At 58.9% G+C, this 15283-nt stretch overlaps 4 protein-coding genes across 4 annotated transcripts; 2 read left to right on the forward strand and 2 right to left on the reverse strand.

Moving 5' to 3' along the window:
• Positions 1-114: 114 nt before the first annotated feature.
• On the forward strand, positions 115-1542 carry MKK02DRAFT_28185 (uncharacterized protein; the record flags this gene model as incomplete). The annotated part of the gene is made up of 4 exons (XM_053087504.1): positions 115-298; positions 334-1005; positions 1049-1440; positions 1513-1542. 4 exons carry the CDS (start codon positions 115-117, stop codon positions 1540-1542), a joined length of 1278 nt encoding a protein of 425 aa, XP_052944220.1.
• Positions 1543-1814: 272 nt separating this feature from the next.
• Positions 1815-2209, reverse strand: MKK02DRAFT_37975 (uncharacterized protein; the record flags this gene model as incomplete). The annotated part of the gene is made up of 3 exons (XM_053089868.1): positions 1815-1917; positions 1974-2007; positions 2056-2209. 3 exons carry the CDS (start codon positions 2207-2209, stop codon positions 1815-1817), a joined length of 291 nt encoding a protein of 96 aa, XP_052944221.1.
• A 643-nt stretch (positions 2210-2852) lies between these two features.
• On the forward strand, positions 2853-7642 carry MKK02DRAFT_28187 (uncharacterized protein; the record flags this gene model as incomplete). Its single annotated transcript, XM_053087505.1, has 9 exons — positions 2853-4175; positions 4219-4276; positions 4320-5839; positions 5884-6074; positions 6118-6663; positions 6708-6910; positions 6958-7127; positions 7170-7334; positions 7385-7642. The coding sequence occupies 9 exons, from the start codon at positions 2853-2855 to the stop codon at positions 7640-7642; spliced, it is 4434 nt and encodes a 1477-aa protein (XP_052944222.1).
• Positions 7643-7991: 349 nt separating this feature from the next.
• MKK02DRAFT_16939 (uncharacterized protein) lies at positions 7992-13878 on the reverse strand (the record flags this gene model as incomplete). The annotated part of the gene is given in 6 exon segments (XM_053085707.1): positions 7992-8167; positions 8216-8317; positions 8364-9991; positions 10024-11778; positions 11811-12687; positions 12705-13878. 6 exon segments carry the CDS (start codon positions 13876-13878, stop codon positions 7992-7994), a joined length of 5712 nt encoding a protein of 1903 aa, XP_052944223.1.
• Between the last annotated feature and the right edge of the window lie 1405 nt (positions 13879-15283).

The raw sequence follows: 15283 nt of genomic DNA on the forward strand, positions 1-15283 counted from the left end.
GTAGTCGACTCTGCAGCGCCTCCAGGTGGTCTATAGCGACCGTCGCGGAAGGACTCGTCGCATAAAGAAGCGGCAAAAATGCACGGACTCATCGACCTGATTCTGAAAAGTTCCATGCAGCTCCACCTTCTCCTCTCAGCCCTGTTTACCTTTCTCACTCATTCTTTGGCCTGGCTCTATCAGTATCCGCCTAAGCATGTTCCGGATCAACGATCTCCCAGCGGAGCTAAGGGCCCTTATCATCCGCACAGCCGCGCTCATTCCTGGTTCGAGACACAACTTGCTTCTGGTCTCAAGAGTAGATATCCAGCCTTCCTTCCCTCTACGTGCGAGCTGACTGTGCACAGACGTTCTTCATCCTGGCCATCCCCATCCTCTATGAAGCTCCTCACGTTGCCAAAGCCGGCTCCTTCTTCCTCCACACGGCGGAAACTCCACCTCCAGGATTCTCCAGCTTTACGACGGAAGAGCTCGTCAAGCGCGGCTTCACCAAGTATGCGGCTCTCAAGCACGTCCGCCACCTCAGTATCGTCGACCCAGCCTATGCTGTCTCTCGGTACAACGCCCACGACGGACCCATCGTCCTGCGGCCGGAGCCGGAGTTTATCACATCGTTGAAGCTCGCCACACCCCTATTGGAATCGCTACCGCCGCTCATGATGCCGTCCTTGCAAACGGTACGCGTCGTCGGTGAGCGCTTCCCCTCATACAACTACTTCGCGTCCATGAGAGTGTGGGAGGAGTTCTTCGAGGTCCTAATGGAACGGATGCAGCCTCGAGCATGGTGCATGATCCCCGGCATCTTGCTCCGCATCGCCACCCGCATAATCAAATTCTCCATTCACTCGACCACGCCCTTCGATCTACCCGTTCTCCACCTCCATGACGATATCGCACGGTGTCTTGCCCGTGACTTCAGGCTGGCCTGTGAGCCGCTTCCGGGCAGTACAACCTACATCCACCTCGGCGGCGAGCGGGACAACTCGCTAGGGGATCTGGGGCCAGGTCAGCTGGAATCTGCATTACAAGCTCGGGTTGAACATCGGAGACCATTACATCTATGGTCTTGACGGGATAGCAGACCAGGAGCGGTGCAAGAAAGAAATCCTCGGTTCGGCCGACTCGATCCAGTCGGCGAAAGACGTCGAGAAGGACCAAGAGGACGGGAATGTCGACGAAGGCGACGAGGACGATGATGCGTGGGACCTTCCCCGCGACCGGCTAGAGGACATCGTCGATCGATCTCGCATCGTCATCACCACCCCACTCCCGGCCGGCGCAGACCCTTCCTCCAGTGCGGCAACCCTCGGGGAGATGCAGCGTATATTGATGGAAGGACTGGTGGAGGGATTCAGCTGCGAGAGGCCGACGTGGGGGTGGATGGTCCGGCGGCTTCAGGTCGAGGTCAGGCTTCATGAGGGCGAGGGTCCAGCTTGTTCAGTGTGTCGTGCTTAGGCTTATGTAGGTAAAATCTTCGTGGATCTCGAGCTCTGTCCGCAGCTGATGGTTCAGACATATCGCCGCACCTCCCCTCCTCTATAGCTTTACCCCAAGGTTGTCCTACTTTGAGTCGTATGTGCGGTTCAGTAGCGAGCAAGTCAGTTTCCAAAATCAGAGTCTGTTAGTTGAACGATAGAAGCAGTATAAAGGGAGACCTGTTATCGGCATGAACAGATATCCGTGTGTAGTATGGCTGTGATGCTCTGTATACGCGTACTTAGCGTTAAGTACACTCGATGCGTTGTTGAGGCTGATCAGTGCGGTCAGTATACGCCGCCTTCTGGTATCCCTGTCTTTCTGCTGGAACAATGGGCCTACGCATAATGCTCTGCTGTCTCTTTCCCGTAGTATGCTGTACTGGCAGCCGCCAGCGCCGCCAAAGCTGAAGGGATAGCACGCCTCGTTGCCAAAGCACGCCTATACCATCAGCTCATCCACGTCACCGAGCTCAGCACGAGGCATGAGAAGCATACCGTATCATTGGCACGAATAGGAGAGTTGAAGATGCTGTATGATCGGTATATACCTCCCATCTTGGCAGGACAAAAAACTCACCTGCTGCCCCTTCCAACCCGTAGTCCATTCCATCTCGAATTCTCATCGAGCTCAGCGCCATGATTCCGGCGATGGTGAAGCTACCGGCTAGCGATGGGAATGAGCCAGTCCGGGCGAAGGCGAAAGCTCCTCCGAGCATCGAGAGACCCGACATCTGTTATTGTCAGCCAAAGTAGCGCTTCATGTTCAGACCGCTCGAAATTGACGGCGTCAACTCGACAGCCCGCAGCAGGACGGCGCGAGAAGTGTTCAAAACGCCTTGGCTATAGAACTGGGCCTCCTATACTCTGTCGTCCGCTTCACTATGCATGTAGACACCGCGAGAGCTTCGAGTGAGGATGCAACTCAAGTTGCGGAGAAGGGGCAAGGCCGCGAGCAGAAGGAGGGTCGAGCTCGACGTACCGCTGCTATTGGTTTGTGAGACTACCCAGTCAGTTAGGAAGTCTCATGGTTCTTCGCGATATCTTCAGCTTACCATGTTGCGCGCGTGAGTACTGCGAAGTCTCTGTATAGCTTCGAAAGTAGCTTAGATGGACATGGAGAGGCAGAGGAGGAAGGTTGGCTTCGCGGGAACTTCAGGTAGCCGAATGACGTAACTCTCAGCCACGTGGTGTGCCTGAAAGCTTAAAGGTGAATTGACTTTTGGAACGCGACGCGTCCAACTTTGCCTCTATCCATCCATCCTTATCTCTTTCTCTTTCTCTGCCCCGTCTTGTGCTCTCTGCCTGCTTGCTCTAATCTATATAGGGCTGCCCCTGATCTCTCTCACTTCTTGTAGCTCCCCTCATATCGCTGTCATGGCCGAAACGGAAACCTACAACCCTTTCGACTCCCGTCAGCCCTCCTCCGATGGCGGCCTCTTCAACGCCCCCCGCGCTCCCCCTCCCAAGACCTACAAACGCAATCGACCTGCCGAGCTAGTAGATGATGTCTCGTCCGCCATGACATCGTCCGATGGTCCCGGGCCGACCGTACGCACTCCTGCTGCTTCGCCGGCGAAAGCACTGCTCATTGGCTTTCAAAGCGGGAGCTCAGCTTTCTTGGATCATGTACGCAGGCTACAGCCAGATGCTGAGTCCGAGCCGACTCCGGATGAGTTGGCGAGCTTCATAAAGCTCCAAAAGGCCAAGCGCGCAGCGGTGCCAGCTAGGCTCGGTGTACAGCTTGCAATGCCTCCCTCCTCGTCTTCCCTCAGCTCCGTCCCCGACTCTGTCCCCGACACAGCCACCCACGCTGTCACCTCGCCCCTCACCTCCCTCCCTGCCACATCGTCGCAAGCGGCACGCGTCTCGGCCTCCGGTCTTCCATCACCGCTTCCACTGTCGCCTCCGCGACCCGCGGAGTCCTCCTTATCTCTGCCGCCATCGTCGCCCCCGAAGGTCGCACCGGCGCGTATAGGTCCAGCTTCATCCCCTTCACGTCTTCCCGAACGAGCTCAATCCCCACCCGCGTCTCCCGTCGTTCCTGATGTAACCATTTCGCCGCGGTTCTCTCCTCTTGACGACGAGGATGAGACGTTTCCGGTGCGGAAGACTCGGACGGTCAAAGCTTCGACTCGTCGGGCACATATCACCACATCGGACGAGGAAGACTCGACCCCGCGACCTCCATCCCCTTCATCCCCTACCCCCTCTCCTCGCAAATCCGTCCGTGCCAAGGGCAAGTTCCCTGGATTTCCTTCTGCGCATTCTCGCTCGGCGAGTCCAGCCTCGGATGCGGTATCTCCAACCGGGAAGCCTGGAACTGCCATACCCCCTCCTCGGCGATCCCACATCACATTTTCCGACGATGAGGATGAGCCTCGTCGATCATCCCCATCGCCAACGCCTCGCCGGCCCGCACCGACCAAGTCCATTGGTCGTCGTCCTCCCACGCCGAGATCGCGCTCGGCGAGCCCAGCATCGGACGCGGGGAGCTCGACGCGGCAGGTAGCTGCGCTTGCCAGATCAGAGGATGAGGAGGAACCAGCGCCTCATGCCAAGAGCGACGCTTTCTTCGAGGCTCTATATGACGAGGATCAGGCGGACATGGCGAAGGAAAGAGCGCGCAGCACGGAATCTGCAGAAAGTATCAAGGATGGGGGGAGCATGTCACCCGTCAAGAGGCCAAAGCAGATCAAGGTAAGTCTCGATCTCTAAGGGAGCGGTCCAAGCTGATAAACAGGCTCCTAGCAAGAAGGAGACAGAGTTGACCAAGCGGGAGATGGAGGCTGCTCAACGATGTGAGTGGTGTACAGGAAGATGAGGCATTAGGCTGATTATCAGCACGCAACGCCTCCTTCAAACACATCGCCGCGGTACCATTGAACCCCTGGGATTGGCTGCAGGCCGCTGCCAACGTCGTCAAAGGCAAACCCAGGGCAGACCCGCCGTCCCGACCGAGGGCATCACTCAAGTCGTCGTTCAGCCGAGAGAAGACACCCGAACAGGTCGAGGAGATTACCACGTTCCCCTCATCTCGCGATACGCAAGGTCCGGAGTCTACCGCCGTTGATCGGCAGCCACTCATACCCGTGGTCAAGCATGCGCTGCAGTTTGCCGGGTCTGCCCGACTCGATGCGCGCGAGACCAGGGACGAAGAGCCGATGGAGGTGGACGCCCCGGATGCGACGCTGGTCGCGGCGAAGCGATACATGTTGGAGGCTTCGGATGATGAAGAGCCGGAGGTGGAGAAGAGTAACGCGGATGTGATCAGGGAGATGGAGTTGGAGAGGGAGGCAGCAAAGGAGGAGGGGAGGAGGAAGAATGAAGCTGAGGCGGAGGCAAAGAGGAAGGCGGAGGTCAAAGCGCGACGACAGGCGGAGACGGCGAGGAGGAAGGCGGACGCACTCGCCCAGCAGAAGGCCAGAGTTCCCGCTCAAAAGGACTCTGATGAGGAAGATGACTTCATCATACAGCCCTTCAAGCCGCAAGCGACTGCGCAGGCCGTCAAGCGTCATGCTGGTCCCGACGCCAAGGCAGTCAACAATCGCGATCCCAAATCGGTCCCCGCCAACACCAAGAACCGCATGCGGATCTTGTCCATGGCGGGCAAGTCGCACCGCTCGAAAGCGGACGACGCGTCCGACACGTATGTCGATTATGCGGCCAAGTTCGGTCATCAGAATCTTCGGAGTCAGAATGCCGGGTCGAAGCCGGCTGGGAAGAAGGCGGGTCGGGATCGGCCTCTCGGGCAGAATGAGCTGGACGCCATGCTCGCTCGGAAACATACCGCCCAGGCGCAGACGGTACGGGCCAAGAAGGAGCAGGATTATGGTCGGACCAAGACGCTGCCTGGTAAGGTCGAGGTGAACTATGAGGAGCTGGCAGAGGCCAATAGGAAGCGGGCGGAGTTGCAGGACGTGGAAGATGAGGACGAGGATCCGGAGGATGGTGACTTTGCACTTAGCGGGGAGGAGGATGACGAGGCGGGTAGCGGGGATGAAGGAGCCGAAGCGCCTGAAGGCGATGACGCGATGGAGGTGGACGAGCCCGTCACGGCCACCTCGCCAGTCCCTGCCGAAGTTGACGAGGAGACATTCTCGCCCGTCAAGATCCGGAAACCTCGCCGTCACCCCGCCCGAGTCGCCTTCGCTTCGGATGATGAGGAGGAGCCGTACAAGATGGCTATTCCTGCGTCCGATCCGGTCGTCGTGCCTGTTGGAGAGCTCGGTCCGAGCCAGATCGCCGCTCATGGCTTTGGAGTCGAGCTGGATTTGGCTGGCTTTGGTGGGGACGACGATTTCGGTGGCGGCTTCTCTCAGCTGTTCGACCCGACACAGCTCAACACCCCTTCCGGCTCAGGTGTGAGTAATCAGTATAGGATGTACATGCGTGAGCTGATGATCAGGATGGATTCGCTGTACTTCGGCAAGAACCGGCTCCGCTCCTCCAGGCTCACGCCATCTTGCCCAAGAATCATGTCACTGCCACTCAGGCGGAAAGGGATGAGGAGCTGCTGGCGAGGGAGATGGAGGAGGCGATGATGCCTGTTGAGCGCCCTCGGACTCAGCCGGCAAAGCGGTATCTGAACGATGCTGGGTAGGTCCGCCAGCTGCGAAGCAAGATCGTTGCTAATTGTCAGCTTCTTCACCCAGACCAAGCCTTCCTCCCAATTCCCAACTCAAGCTCGGCTCCAGCTCGCTGGCTCATCCAGTATGAGCATCCTCTCCGGCCTCGGTCTCGACCCCAGCGATGCAGAGGATGAAGCTGGCAGCGAAGCTCCGGACGCCGCGGATGAGTCTGGCATTGACGAGCCCCTGCCGAACCCCTCCTCTCCACTTCGCCGTCTCCGCCGTCGAGCGTCAGATGACGTGCCAGACGAGTCCTTTACTTTGGAACCCACGCAGCGCAGCACTCCACCCGCCCCGAAAGAAAACGCTTTCACGCGCCTCATGGAAACCCGCCGTCAATCCCCGAGACCGAAATCAAAGCCTGTCAAGTCTATGCTGGTCGAGGAGCAGGCGGAGGAGAGTGACGAAGATGACGGATGGGGAGGTAAACTTGCGGGAGGGCCAGAGGAGGATGAAGGGGAGAATGAGAACGGTTACGTCGAGGGATTGGTGGATGATCAAGCTGTCGATGAGGAGACTCGGAGGAAGCAAGATGCTTTGGCAGAGGAGAAGAGACGGTAAGTTGGTGTTTCATACTTCGGGGATCATACTGATTATCCAGGGAGGTCGAGAAGGCGGATGACGCGAAGAGGGAAGCAGCGGCCCGAGGTGTCACCGAGGGAAAGCACAGGACTCGCCGGCGGCATGGCAAGGACTTTATCTCTGACGATGAGGCGGATGAGGAGGGCGGGCGAAGGCATCTGAGCAAGAAGGCAAGACGAGCTAGGCGGATGGAGCTGCGTGAAGACGGTGTGGCAGTACTGCGTGAGTCGCTATCGGAATATCCCTTGAGATTGACGCTAATTTGCCAGCTGGAGAGCAGAACGCCTTCGTCAGGGGGTACGTTGAAGGACTCGACTCGGAGCCCGACGACGAGCTGGACGAGAAGGACGAAACGCCCGCCTACCGCTCGCCCGAGCCGGCCAGGTCGTACAAGGAGAAGAAAGAGATGCTGCAGAGGGCCGGTGGCGCTCGGCGCAGGGTAGGTTCTATGGCTCACGTATCGAGTATAGCTGATCTTCAGGCTGAGCAGAGCGATGAGGAAGAGGACGAGCTTGACGTATCTGCAAAGTCTGGCTCGCGCAAGTTCTACTCGTTCGACGACGACGTTATCGACGTCGACAAGCCAGAATCCGCGTTCACTATCAGCCGCCCCATCCGTAAGACTGCCTCTACTGTCCTGGACGAGGTGAGTCTTTTGCTTCCAGTTGCTAGTCAGGGCTCGTCGCTGATGACCAGGACTCGCAATATGGCCCGTCCGCAAATCGCCGATCCCAGGCCGAGGCCGCTCTGATCTTTGCAGCCGAGTCCGCGACGGAACGGCGGGGCGTCGGCATCGGACAGAAGATGTCAGTTGTCAATCACGCTATACCTGCGTCAAAGTTAAGCAAGGGGGATCAGAAGTATGGGGCGCGCAAGTCTGGCGGAGGCCCAAGGGCAGGTGGTCCAAATACGGCGAAATTATTGGGATCCAAGACGGCTTCGTTTGCAAAGTAGCGGGCGGCTGAAGGAGTATTATAGGGGAGGGCGTGGATTGGATTGCGTGTGCACAGACGGACTATTCTGCTGCTTGCTTGCTCTTGCTGCGATTTGCTTCCCGATCGAATCTTGTATATGGCACGAATGTATATCATGTGTAGCTCAGGCAGCAGGCGGGCTTGCGCGTGAAATTAGCAAAGACTGTACATCATCACCACTTCCCTCTCGTTTCCCATCTAGTCTATCATCCGTGAATCATGTGCATTACTATATAACAACAGGTAGAAAAAAAAGTATGGACTATGCTACATTTCATGATGAGAACCAGATGTATACCGAGAAATCAAAAGGTTGATGAGAGGCGAAATCACTGAGATCCAGAAGACGTATCAGTCTGAGCGTTACCGGAAGAAAGGACAAAACCGAGTTTGGCAAGGCAGCGGGTAAGGTCGGTCTTGGTGACGGGTTTGGCGAGGACGGCGGAAAATAGTGTGCCCTCTTCAGATATAGCTTGGTATTGCTCATAGGACGTGGCTGCGATGACTGCAGGGTCAGCTAGATCTATACTTCATACCGCGAAAAGTGGCTTACTGGGTGTGTTTTGGTTGTGGTTATTGGTTGACCGGATCATACGCGCCACTTGCTCTCCATTCACCACCGGCATATGTATATCGCAGATGATGACGTCGAAACCTGGAAGTCAGCCAAGCTCATGATATCTAGGGGAGGCAAGACTCACGTATACTCCCCATCGTTGCCGCCAGCGCCTGAGGCCCATCCTCCACACAAATACACCGGCACCCCATCCTCGTCAACAGCGTCTCCAGGATCTTTTGCGAGATCGGATTATCCTCCGCGATGAGGACATCAAGCGTCCTGTCCATGACCACCGCGTCCCGATGCCCCTTGACATCGGGGCTGTCAAAGGGGGACGAGCTGTTGGGTTGCGAGCCGGAACCCGAGCCCGTCTGGGAATGGTCCGACTGGAGAGAGACCTGCCGCCGTTGCCGCCAGAGCTCCATGCTTGTACTGCGGTCACTGACGACGCTAGCATTGGATCCAGCTCTGAGGCGGGAAGGAGCGGAAGCTCGGCGGGACAGATCGCCATCCTCCGACGATTTGACCCGGTCGAGAGCGTTGAGCTCGGAAGGACGACGGAGGTGATGGGGCATGAGGGGGACGGGGGGAATACTGGATGGAGTGGTCGGCGCGGGAGACGAGCGGGACGGAGTGGACGCGGCGGACGAGTTGGATGTGGTAGGTGAAGGAGGACCTTGTGAGCCGCCCAGATCCGACGTCTTCCGCTTGGCTCGGGATTTCGAGAGCCGCTTAGGATTGACCGCGAGTGCAGCATCCAGCGCTTGGCCGATGGGGACCATCGAGTCGACCCGTAGTTTCCGGATCATGTCGTCGTTAGCCTGCTTGAGAACAGGCAGGTTCTTGAAGTTGAACATCCCAAAGTCCTCTTGCGCCGCAATGTCTTCCGCTACCTGCTCCATCGCCTCCAGCGCCAATGGGGAGACCTCCGCCTTCTCCACCTTGAGGACTTGCGGAGCATCCTCATCGTGGAAGCCATGTACAGCGCCCCGAGCGTCAAAGTAATCGGTCGACTCCGGGTCCGTAACCTGCGGGATGAAGCTAGCTTCGCCCTCGGTAAGAGATGCCCAGTCCAGCTCGGCAAAGAAGGCGTGCTTCTTGACCTCCTCGGCGCCTCGCGAGCCGAGCCGATCTTCCGGATTGGAGCACATGAGGCGGTCCATAAGATCCCGCGCCTCAGCCGAGAGTTCGATCTCGTCCTCGTGCCAGTCGATCCGCCGAGACACGATGTTGTCAAACACCTGAGTGGGAGTTTCGGCATGGAAGGGGGGAACACCGTAGATGAACTCGTAGAGCACGACGCCTAGCGCCCACCAATCGACCGTCCGGTCATCATTCCCGATACCGAGGATACTTTCGGGAGCGAGATAGTCTGGCGTTCCTACGACCTTGGGTGGCTCCCGGCTGCTGACGGAGGGGGTGTCGAGATTGGAGGAGATTTTGGACATTTGCCGAATATGCTTGGGTATGACGTTGACCGACTCGGAGCCGCTGGACTCGTCGGCCGAGCCAGAGTCGTTGAGTGAGGTAAAGTAGCCTTGACGGGCCTGCGTAGGGATATCCGGAGACATGGCGGGGGAATTAGTCGAGGACATGGATTGGGTGCGTGCGCTATATGGACGCCCCTGCGCGCGCAAGGAGGTACCGCGGAGGTATGCTGGGCGAGGTCCGGCGACCTGACGGTTGAGAAGACCGATGCGCGAAAGACCAAAATCCGTGAGCTTGAGATGGCCCTTCGAGTCGATGAGGAGGTTATCCGGTTTGATATCACTAAAGTCAGCTAGGTCGGCCGTCAGACTCACCGATGGACGATGTTCCTCGCATGCAGGTACTCTAATCCCAGAACTACTTCTGCGATATAGTTTCTCGCCCAGTCTTCAGGCAATCCGCCCAGCGTCTTGACCAGCGCAGCACAATCCCCTCCGTTCAGATACTCCATGACCAGGTACAAGTACTCCTTGCTCTGGAACGAGAAGAAGAGCTTGACGACGTAGGGGGAGGTCGCCTGGTTCATCAAGATTGTCCGCTCCGCCTTGACATTGGTGATCTGGTTCTTTGCAATCATGTCGGACTTTTTAAGCGCCTTGATTGCAAAGTAATCACCAGTGGCGACTTTCTTGGCGAGATAGACCGATCCGAAAGCACCGCGCGAGATGGGCTTGATAATTTCGAAATCTTTGATCGATGGCGGTGCGCCGCGATTGAGCGCCGCCGAGGGGATACGAGGGGAGAGCGGCATGTCGCGGAACGCCTTGGATGGGCGGCGGGCGTGGGAGCGGACTCCCTCGGTAGGGCTGATGCGGGGTGATATGCGGTCGACTTTGAGCAGAGTCGGCGGAGGATGGGGTTGTGGCTGAAGAGGAGCCGACATGGGCGGATCAGCGGGTGTGGGAGGGTCCGAGCGATGGAGAGGAGTAGGTGGGACCGTGCCAATGCCGGACTCGCCGTGCGAGGTGTTGGGCCGCCCCGAATGACCCAAAGTGACGGGTAGACGAGCCTGCGGGGCTATCTTCCGATGACTAGGTGGCGAGTCCCCTGGATCGGCCTCGGTGACCGTGGCGATGGAGACATCCGCCTGTGCAGGAGTATCCGACCCGCTATCCGACCCGCTAGTCTCCTGCTCGCCCAGTACTTGATTGACCTTGTCCTCCCACTCGTGCCTTGTCTTCTCCGAATACCGGATTGTACTCTGCATCCGAGCGACCGCCTTGTGTTTCCGCCGAAGCTGATCCTCGACGTGATTGAACAACAACGCCAATGCGTGGTCGGTAGTGGGCGGACGCTGCCAGCGGGTGATCCGAGATAGCTTGTCCTCTGACTCGCGATCCAGGTACCGCTGCAGATTGAAGGGAAGATCGGTCTCCTCCTCCCGAACTGAAGGAGACTCGATTTGCACCGCCGCCTGGAGGATCTCGGCAACATCCACAAGATGCTGTCGGGTGACCTTTCTCCGCTCGACCAGCTGAAGCTGCGCCGGCAAGCCATTATCACCCGCCAAAATTGACTCTGGGAGTGCCAGAAACAATACGCCTTGATATTCCGCCGCCGCGTCGTCCGGACCGCCCAGCTGCGCGTTAAGCTTGAGCACGGTCTTGCGAAGATCGTGCAGACACTCGTCCGCCTCGGTGATTTCCGCCTCGAGCCGATGCACCGCATCGCAGGTTTCGTTGTGTTTCTCGAAAAACCAGGTTGCGATATCTCGCTCGCAGATCCGGCAGAGGATCCCCTCGATAGCGATCCGCCCGTCTTTGGGGAAGGCAGTTTCGGCCATCTCGGTCTGGGTGGCGGGCACGGGCTTGAGCACCCACATGGTGTGCGACGGAGCGTCCAGCTCGCGCATGAGCATACCGACGCCCTCGAGCTCAATGTACATGGGCCCGGGGGCGCGGGTCTGACTCCGATCGTCTGGCGGCTCGTGCAGCTCCAGCCGCACCCGCAGCTGGACCGTATTGTTGTCATCCTCGAGCAGTTTCTGGGTCGCCTCGGCAAAGGTAGACGCGTCGGCCGGTGCGAGAATGTCGGTAATGGGACGGAAGAGTACATCATCGGGATCACGACTACTGTTAGCTTAGCCATACTTTAGACGTACCCAGTGACCTCCATAATGGCGTCGTTGATATACTGGACCTCCTCCCCTTGCAGACTCAGTTCCATGACGATATTGACGCTCTTTGCGTGATCCGCCAAAATCTTGAGATTCTCCGCCGCTTGTTGGGTCGGCGTTTCCGTGATAGGCGGGACGGAGGGCGATGTTGGGCTAGCCACCTCGAGCATGAGCTCTGGTGGCGCGTCCGGTACTTGCAGCGTCGATGTCAGAGGCGATGACTGAGGCTGCGAGAGCGGGCTGAGCATAGCGGCGGCTCGAGACTCCTGTCCCTCCTGATGCGGCTTCATGACGAAGAGCAGCGGCTCATTCTCCACCTCCTCGGCGTCAAAATTCCAGAACCCCTTCTCGGCCTCCCACCAGTCTAGTACCTGGGAGAGCTTGGCAACTTCCATGAGGATGCTCAGGTACCAGCTCCGCCCAGGCCAGCTATCATTGTCGTCCCATTTCCGCCCGACCTTTTGCGCCTTTTGGATGACATCCGAGCACATGGTTGGCTTGGCGATGAGCTGATTGATGGATGCCTCGAGTACGTCCGTAGCAAGCACGATCAGCTCCTGCAGAGCACCGAGGAACTGCCGGTCCGATGGGGACGGTCGCGTGGCGGGCATGGGCGAGCGAGACCGGGATGTAGACCGCGAGCTGGACGCTGAGTGCACGCGACCCGCAAAGTCGAACCGCATCCGCTCCCGCTGATTGACAGATTTCGGCACGGTGCTGGTGCGGCGCCTGGGTCGACTGGGGCTGCTCGGCAACATACTCATGCGGCGATTAGGGCTGGTACCGACCGGCCGGGAGATAGACGCTCTGCGACTAGGCCCACGGGACGACGAAACTATCATCAGCTTGGTACAAGAAAGAACTCACCTGTTCTTGGACCGAGCCCATCAAAAGTCTCGGCAAACTCCCCATCGCTCTCCTCCGCATCCACCAATGCGCTGTCGCTGATCGACTCAAAGTAGTCCTCCGAGTCCTCGTAAGGCCTTCCAACTGTCCCCTTTTGCTCCTCGGCAAACTTGGTGATCGTCGCAATCATTTCCCGCAACTTGTAGTCGCACACCTCCTTGGCCGCGTTGAGACGACGCCGGACGTGCCGGCGCACTGACGCAACCGTCAACTCTGCCCCCGGTGCGACCGGCCGATTCTCCAGCTGATCGTCGGTAAACGAGCCGACCGCAACGATGGGTGAAGGAGTGAGATCCCACTTTGGGATGCCTGGAGTGAGACCGGGACCGTAGAGCGGGCCGTAAGAAGACGATCTGGACGTCCGTTCACTCGGCCGCTGAGTAGACGTATTGTTCTCGGAACCGCTGCGAGAATTGGCCGGCATCCGAGCCGGTGGCCTGGACAGGACGTTCGAGTCGAGATCGAGCCTGAGATTGGGCTGACGCCTTCGAGAATCCAGGCTCTCCCTCGATGTAGGCTCCTCCTCCGGTGTGAGCGCCGGGAGTGTAGGTAGCATAGCCTTCCGAGCGACCCGAGCGAGATCCGCCGACGTCGACACCAGCATTGGCGATTCCCTCTCCGCCCGCGGCCTGAACTCGGCGTGCGAAGCGGCGTTCCGCAACACAGGCTGCGCCTCCCGTATCGGTTCCGGAGCGAGCATGACGGGAGCGGGTTGGCTGATGGGGCTTGTACCGCTACCCCGACGACTGGCCGGTGCGGAGGGGTTTCTCCGTCCTCGATCCCGAGCGAGGTTGGACGACCGATACGGTGGTGGATGCTGAGATTCGGGGACAAAGTTGGACTTCACGGCGTTCCACCACCCCTCCATCTTGTTGACGAGATTCTTCTTGCGCTTGACCGCGGCGGTGTTGCCGGTATCGTTTGATCGCGTCGATCCGCCAGAAGCTTGGCGAGGCCGCTCGAAAATGCTCGATTTGCGCTGAGCAGATCTGACATCCGCGACCGACAAGGAGGAGCGGAGGGACAAGCTCCGCTTACGCTGCCCCTGATACGACCGCTCCGCCTGATCATCCCGACTGGTAGTGGGCGTGAGTGCGATGGCTGACTCTTGTGGCGGAGGCCCGAGCAACCGAGGGGGTCCCTCCATCACGCTGGTGGTGGGGCTGACCGAATTGGACGGTAGAGCAGAGACGTCCGAATGTTCGACCGGACGATCCTCCGGGATCCGGTTCTGCTCCCGCATCGCCTGCGCCTCGGCCCGGATCTTTTGGTCCTTGTACCGCTTGTAGCAGTCGTACCAGTCCACCCATTCTATTCCTCCTATGGTTCCTCCGGCACTGTTCTGCCGTTCCATGCCCATCCCGCCCAGAGTTGGCAGGCCTGTCTTTGCTGAACCAGTAGACACTGAATGAGGACTGCCCAACCCGCCCATCGCCGCGGGGAAATGAGGTAGGTCCTCGCCGAACGATGACGCCCGAGCTGGTTGTTCGACATCCCATGCCGCGTGTCTATCCTCGCGTGGCGCCGCGAGCATAGCCGGGGAGGCAGAGGTGGTCGAGCGGACAAATGGAGGCGGAACGAGCTTCTCGGTTGAACCCGTCGCATTCCCTGCAGAGTTCGGCCGCCACCGCTGGAGCTTGGCCTGCCGACTTTGCATGATCATATTGGCATGACTTGCAGCGTCGCCGAGCTGGATTAAGCCAGCCAGATCCATCTGCAAAGTCTTGTCCGTCTTTGACCGTAGCCGCTGCCGACCCGAGGGAAGTCCGCCGGTGGGTGTCTGACTGCCGCTGAGATTTGCAGGAGGCTGCAGCAGCCGGGAAGAGGGTAGATCGAGACCGAGGCCGTACGGGGACGACCGTCCAAGAGTGGCCGCGCTCGCCGTCGGCGGAGTCCACTGGGGAGGAGATTTGGTGATTTCGTCGAGGACCATAGGTTGTGAGATGGATTCGTGCATGGATGTCCGGTACCGATTGTGTCGCGCTCCGACGGTCAAGAATGGCTCCGCCGAGACTTGTTCAGCAGGGACTCGAGATTGTTGAGCCAGACGCGCCGAGTCTGGACCGAGGGTGGATGCGGGGGTGTCGAGGGAATGGGTAGCCGCTGCGGCACCGGGTGTGCTCGGCACTGAGAGTGTAGCTTTGCCTTTGCCCAGATCCAGTACACTGGGATGTGGTAGAGGAGGAGGAGGCATGGAGGACGTATCCCGTTTTGGCTGCGGCGCCGACTGGGCCGGCGTGTGCGGCAGGTCGACCGAGTGCGTGGCTGGGCTGGAAGTTGCCATGGACTGGCTCTTCATCAGCTCCGTGGCCAGCTTGACCGATGTCGGGACTCGATTCAGCCGCATAGCACCATTGCTGGTTGCAGAAGCGGCCGAGGAGGATTCGGGCTGATTGGGTGAGCCGAAGGCGGATGAGTCCGAGCTGGTGGAAGTCCAGGGTGAGGGGAGAGGGTTCAAGGGGGAAATCATCGAAGCCGAGGTGGACAGATTGGCGACGGGGACAGCACCGAGAGACTGTCGCCCGCTGATGGGTTTCGCAGATGTGGCGGTG

Source organism: Dioszegia hungarica, assembly GCF_025882075.1.
Source record: "Dioszegia hungarica strain PDD-24b-2 chromosome Unknown MKK02contig_15, whole genome shotgun sequence".
Classification (NCBI taxonomy): Eukaryota; Fungi; Basidiomycota; class Tremellomycetes; order Tremellales; family Bulleribasidiaceae; genus Dioszegia; species Dioszegia hungarica.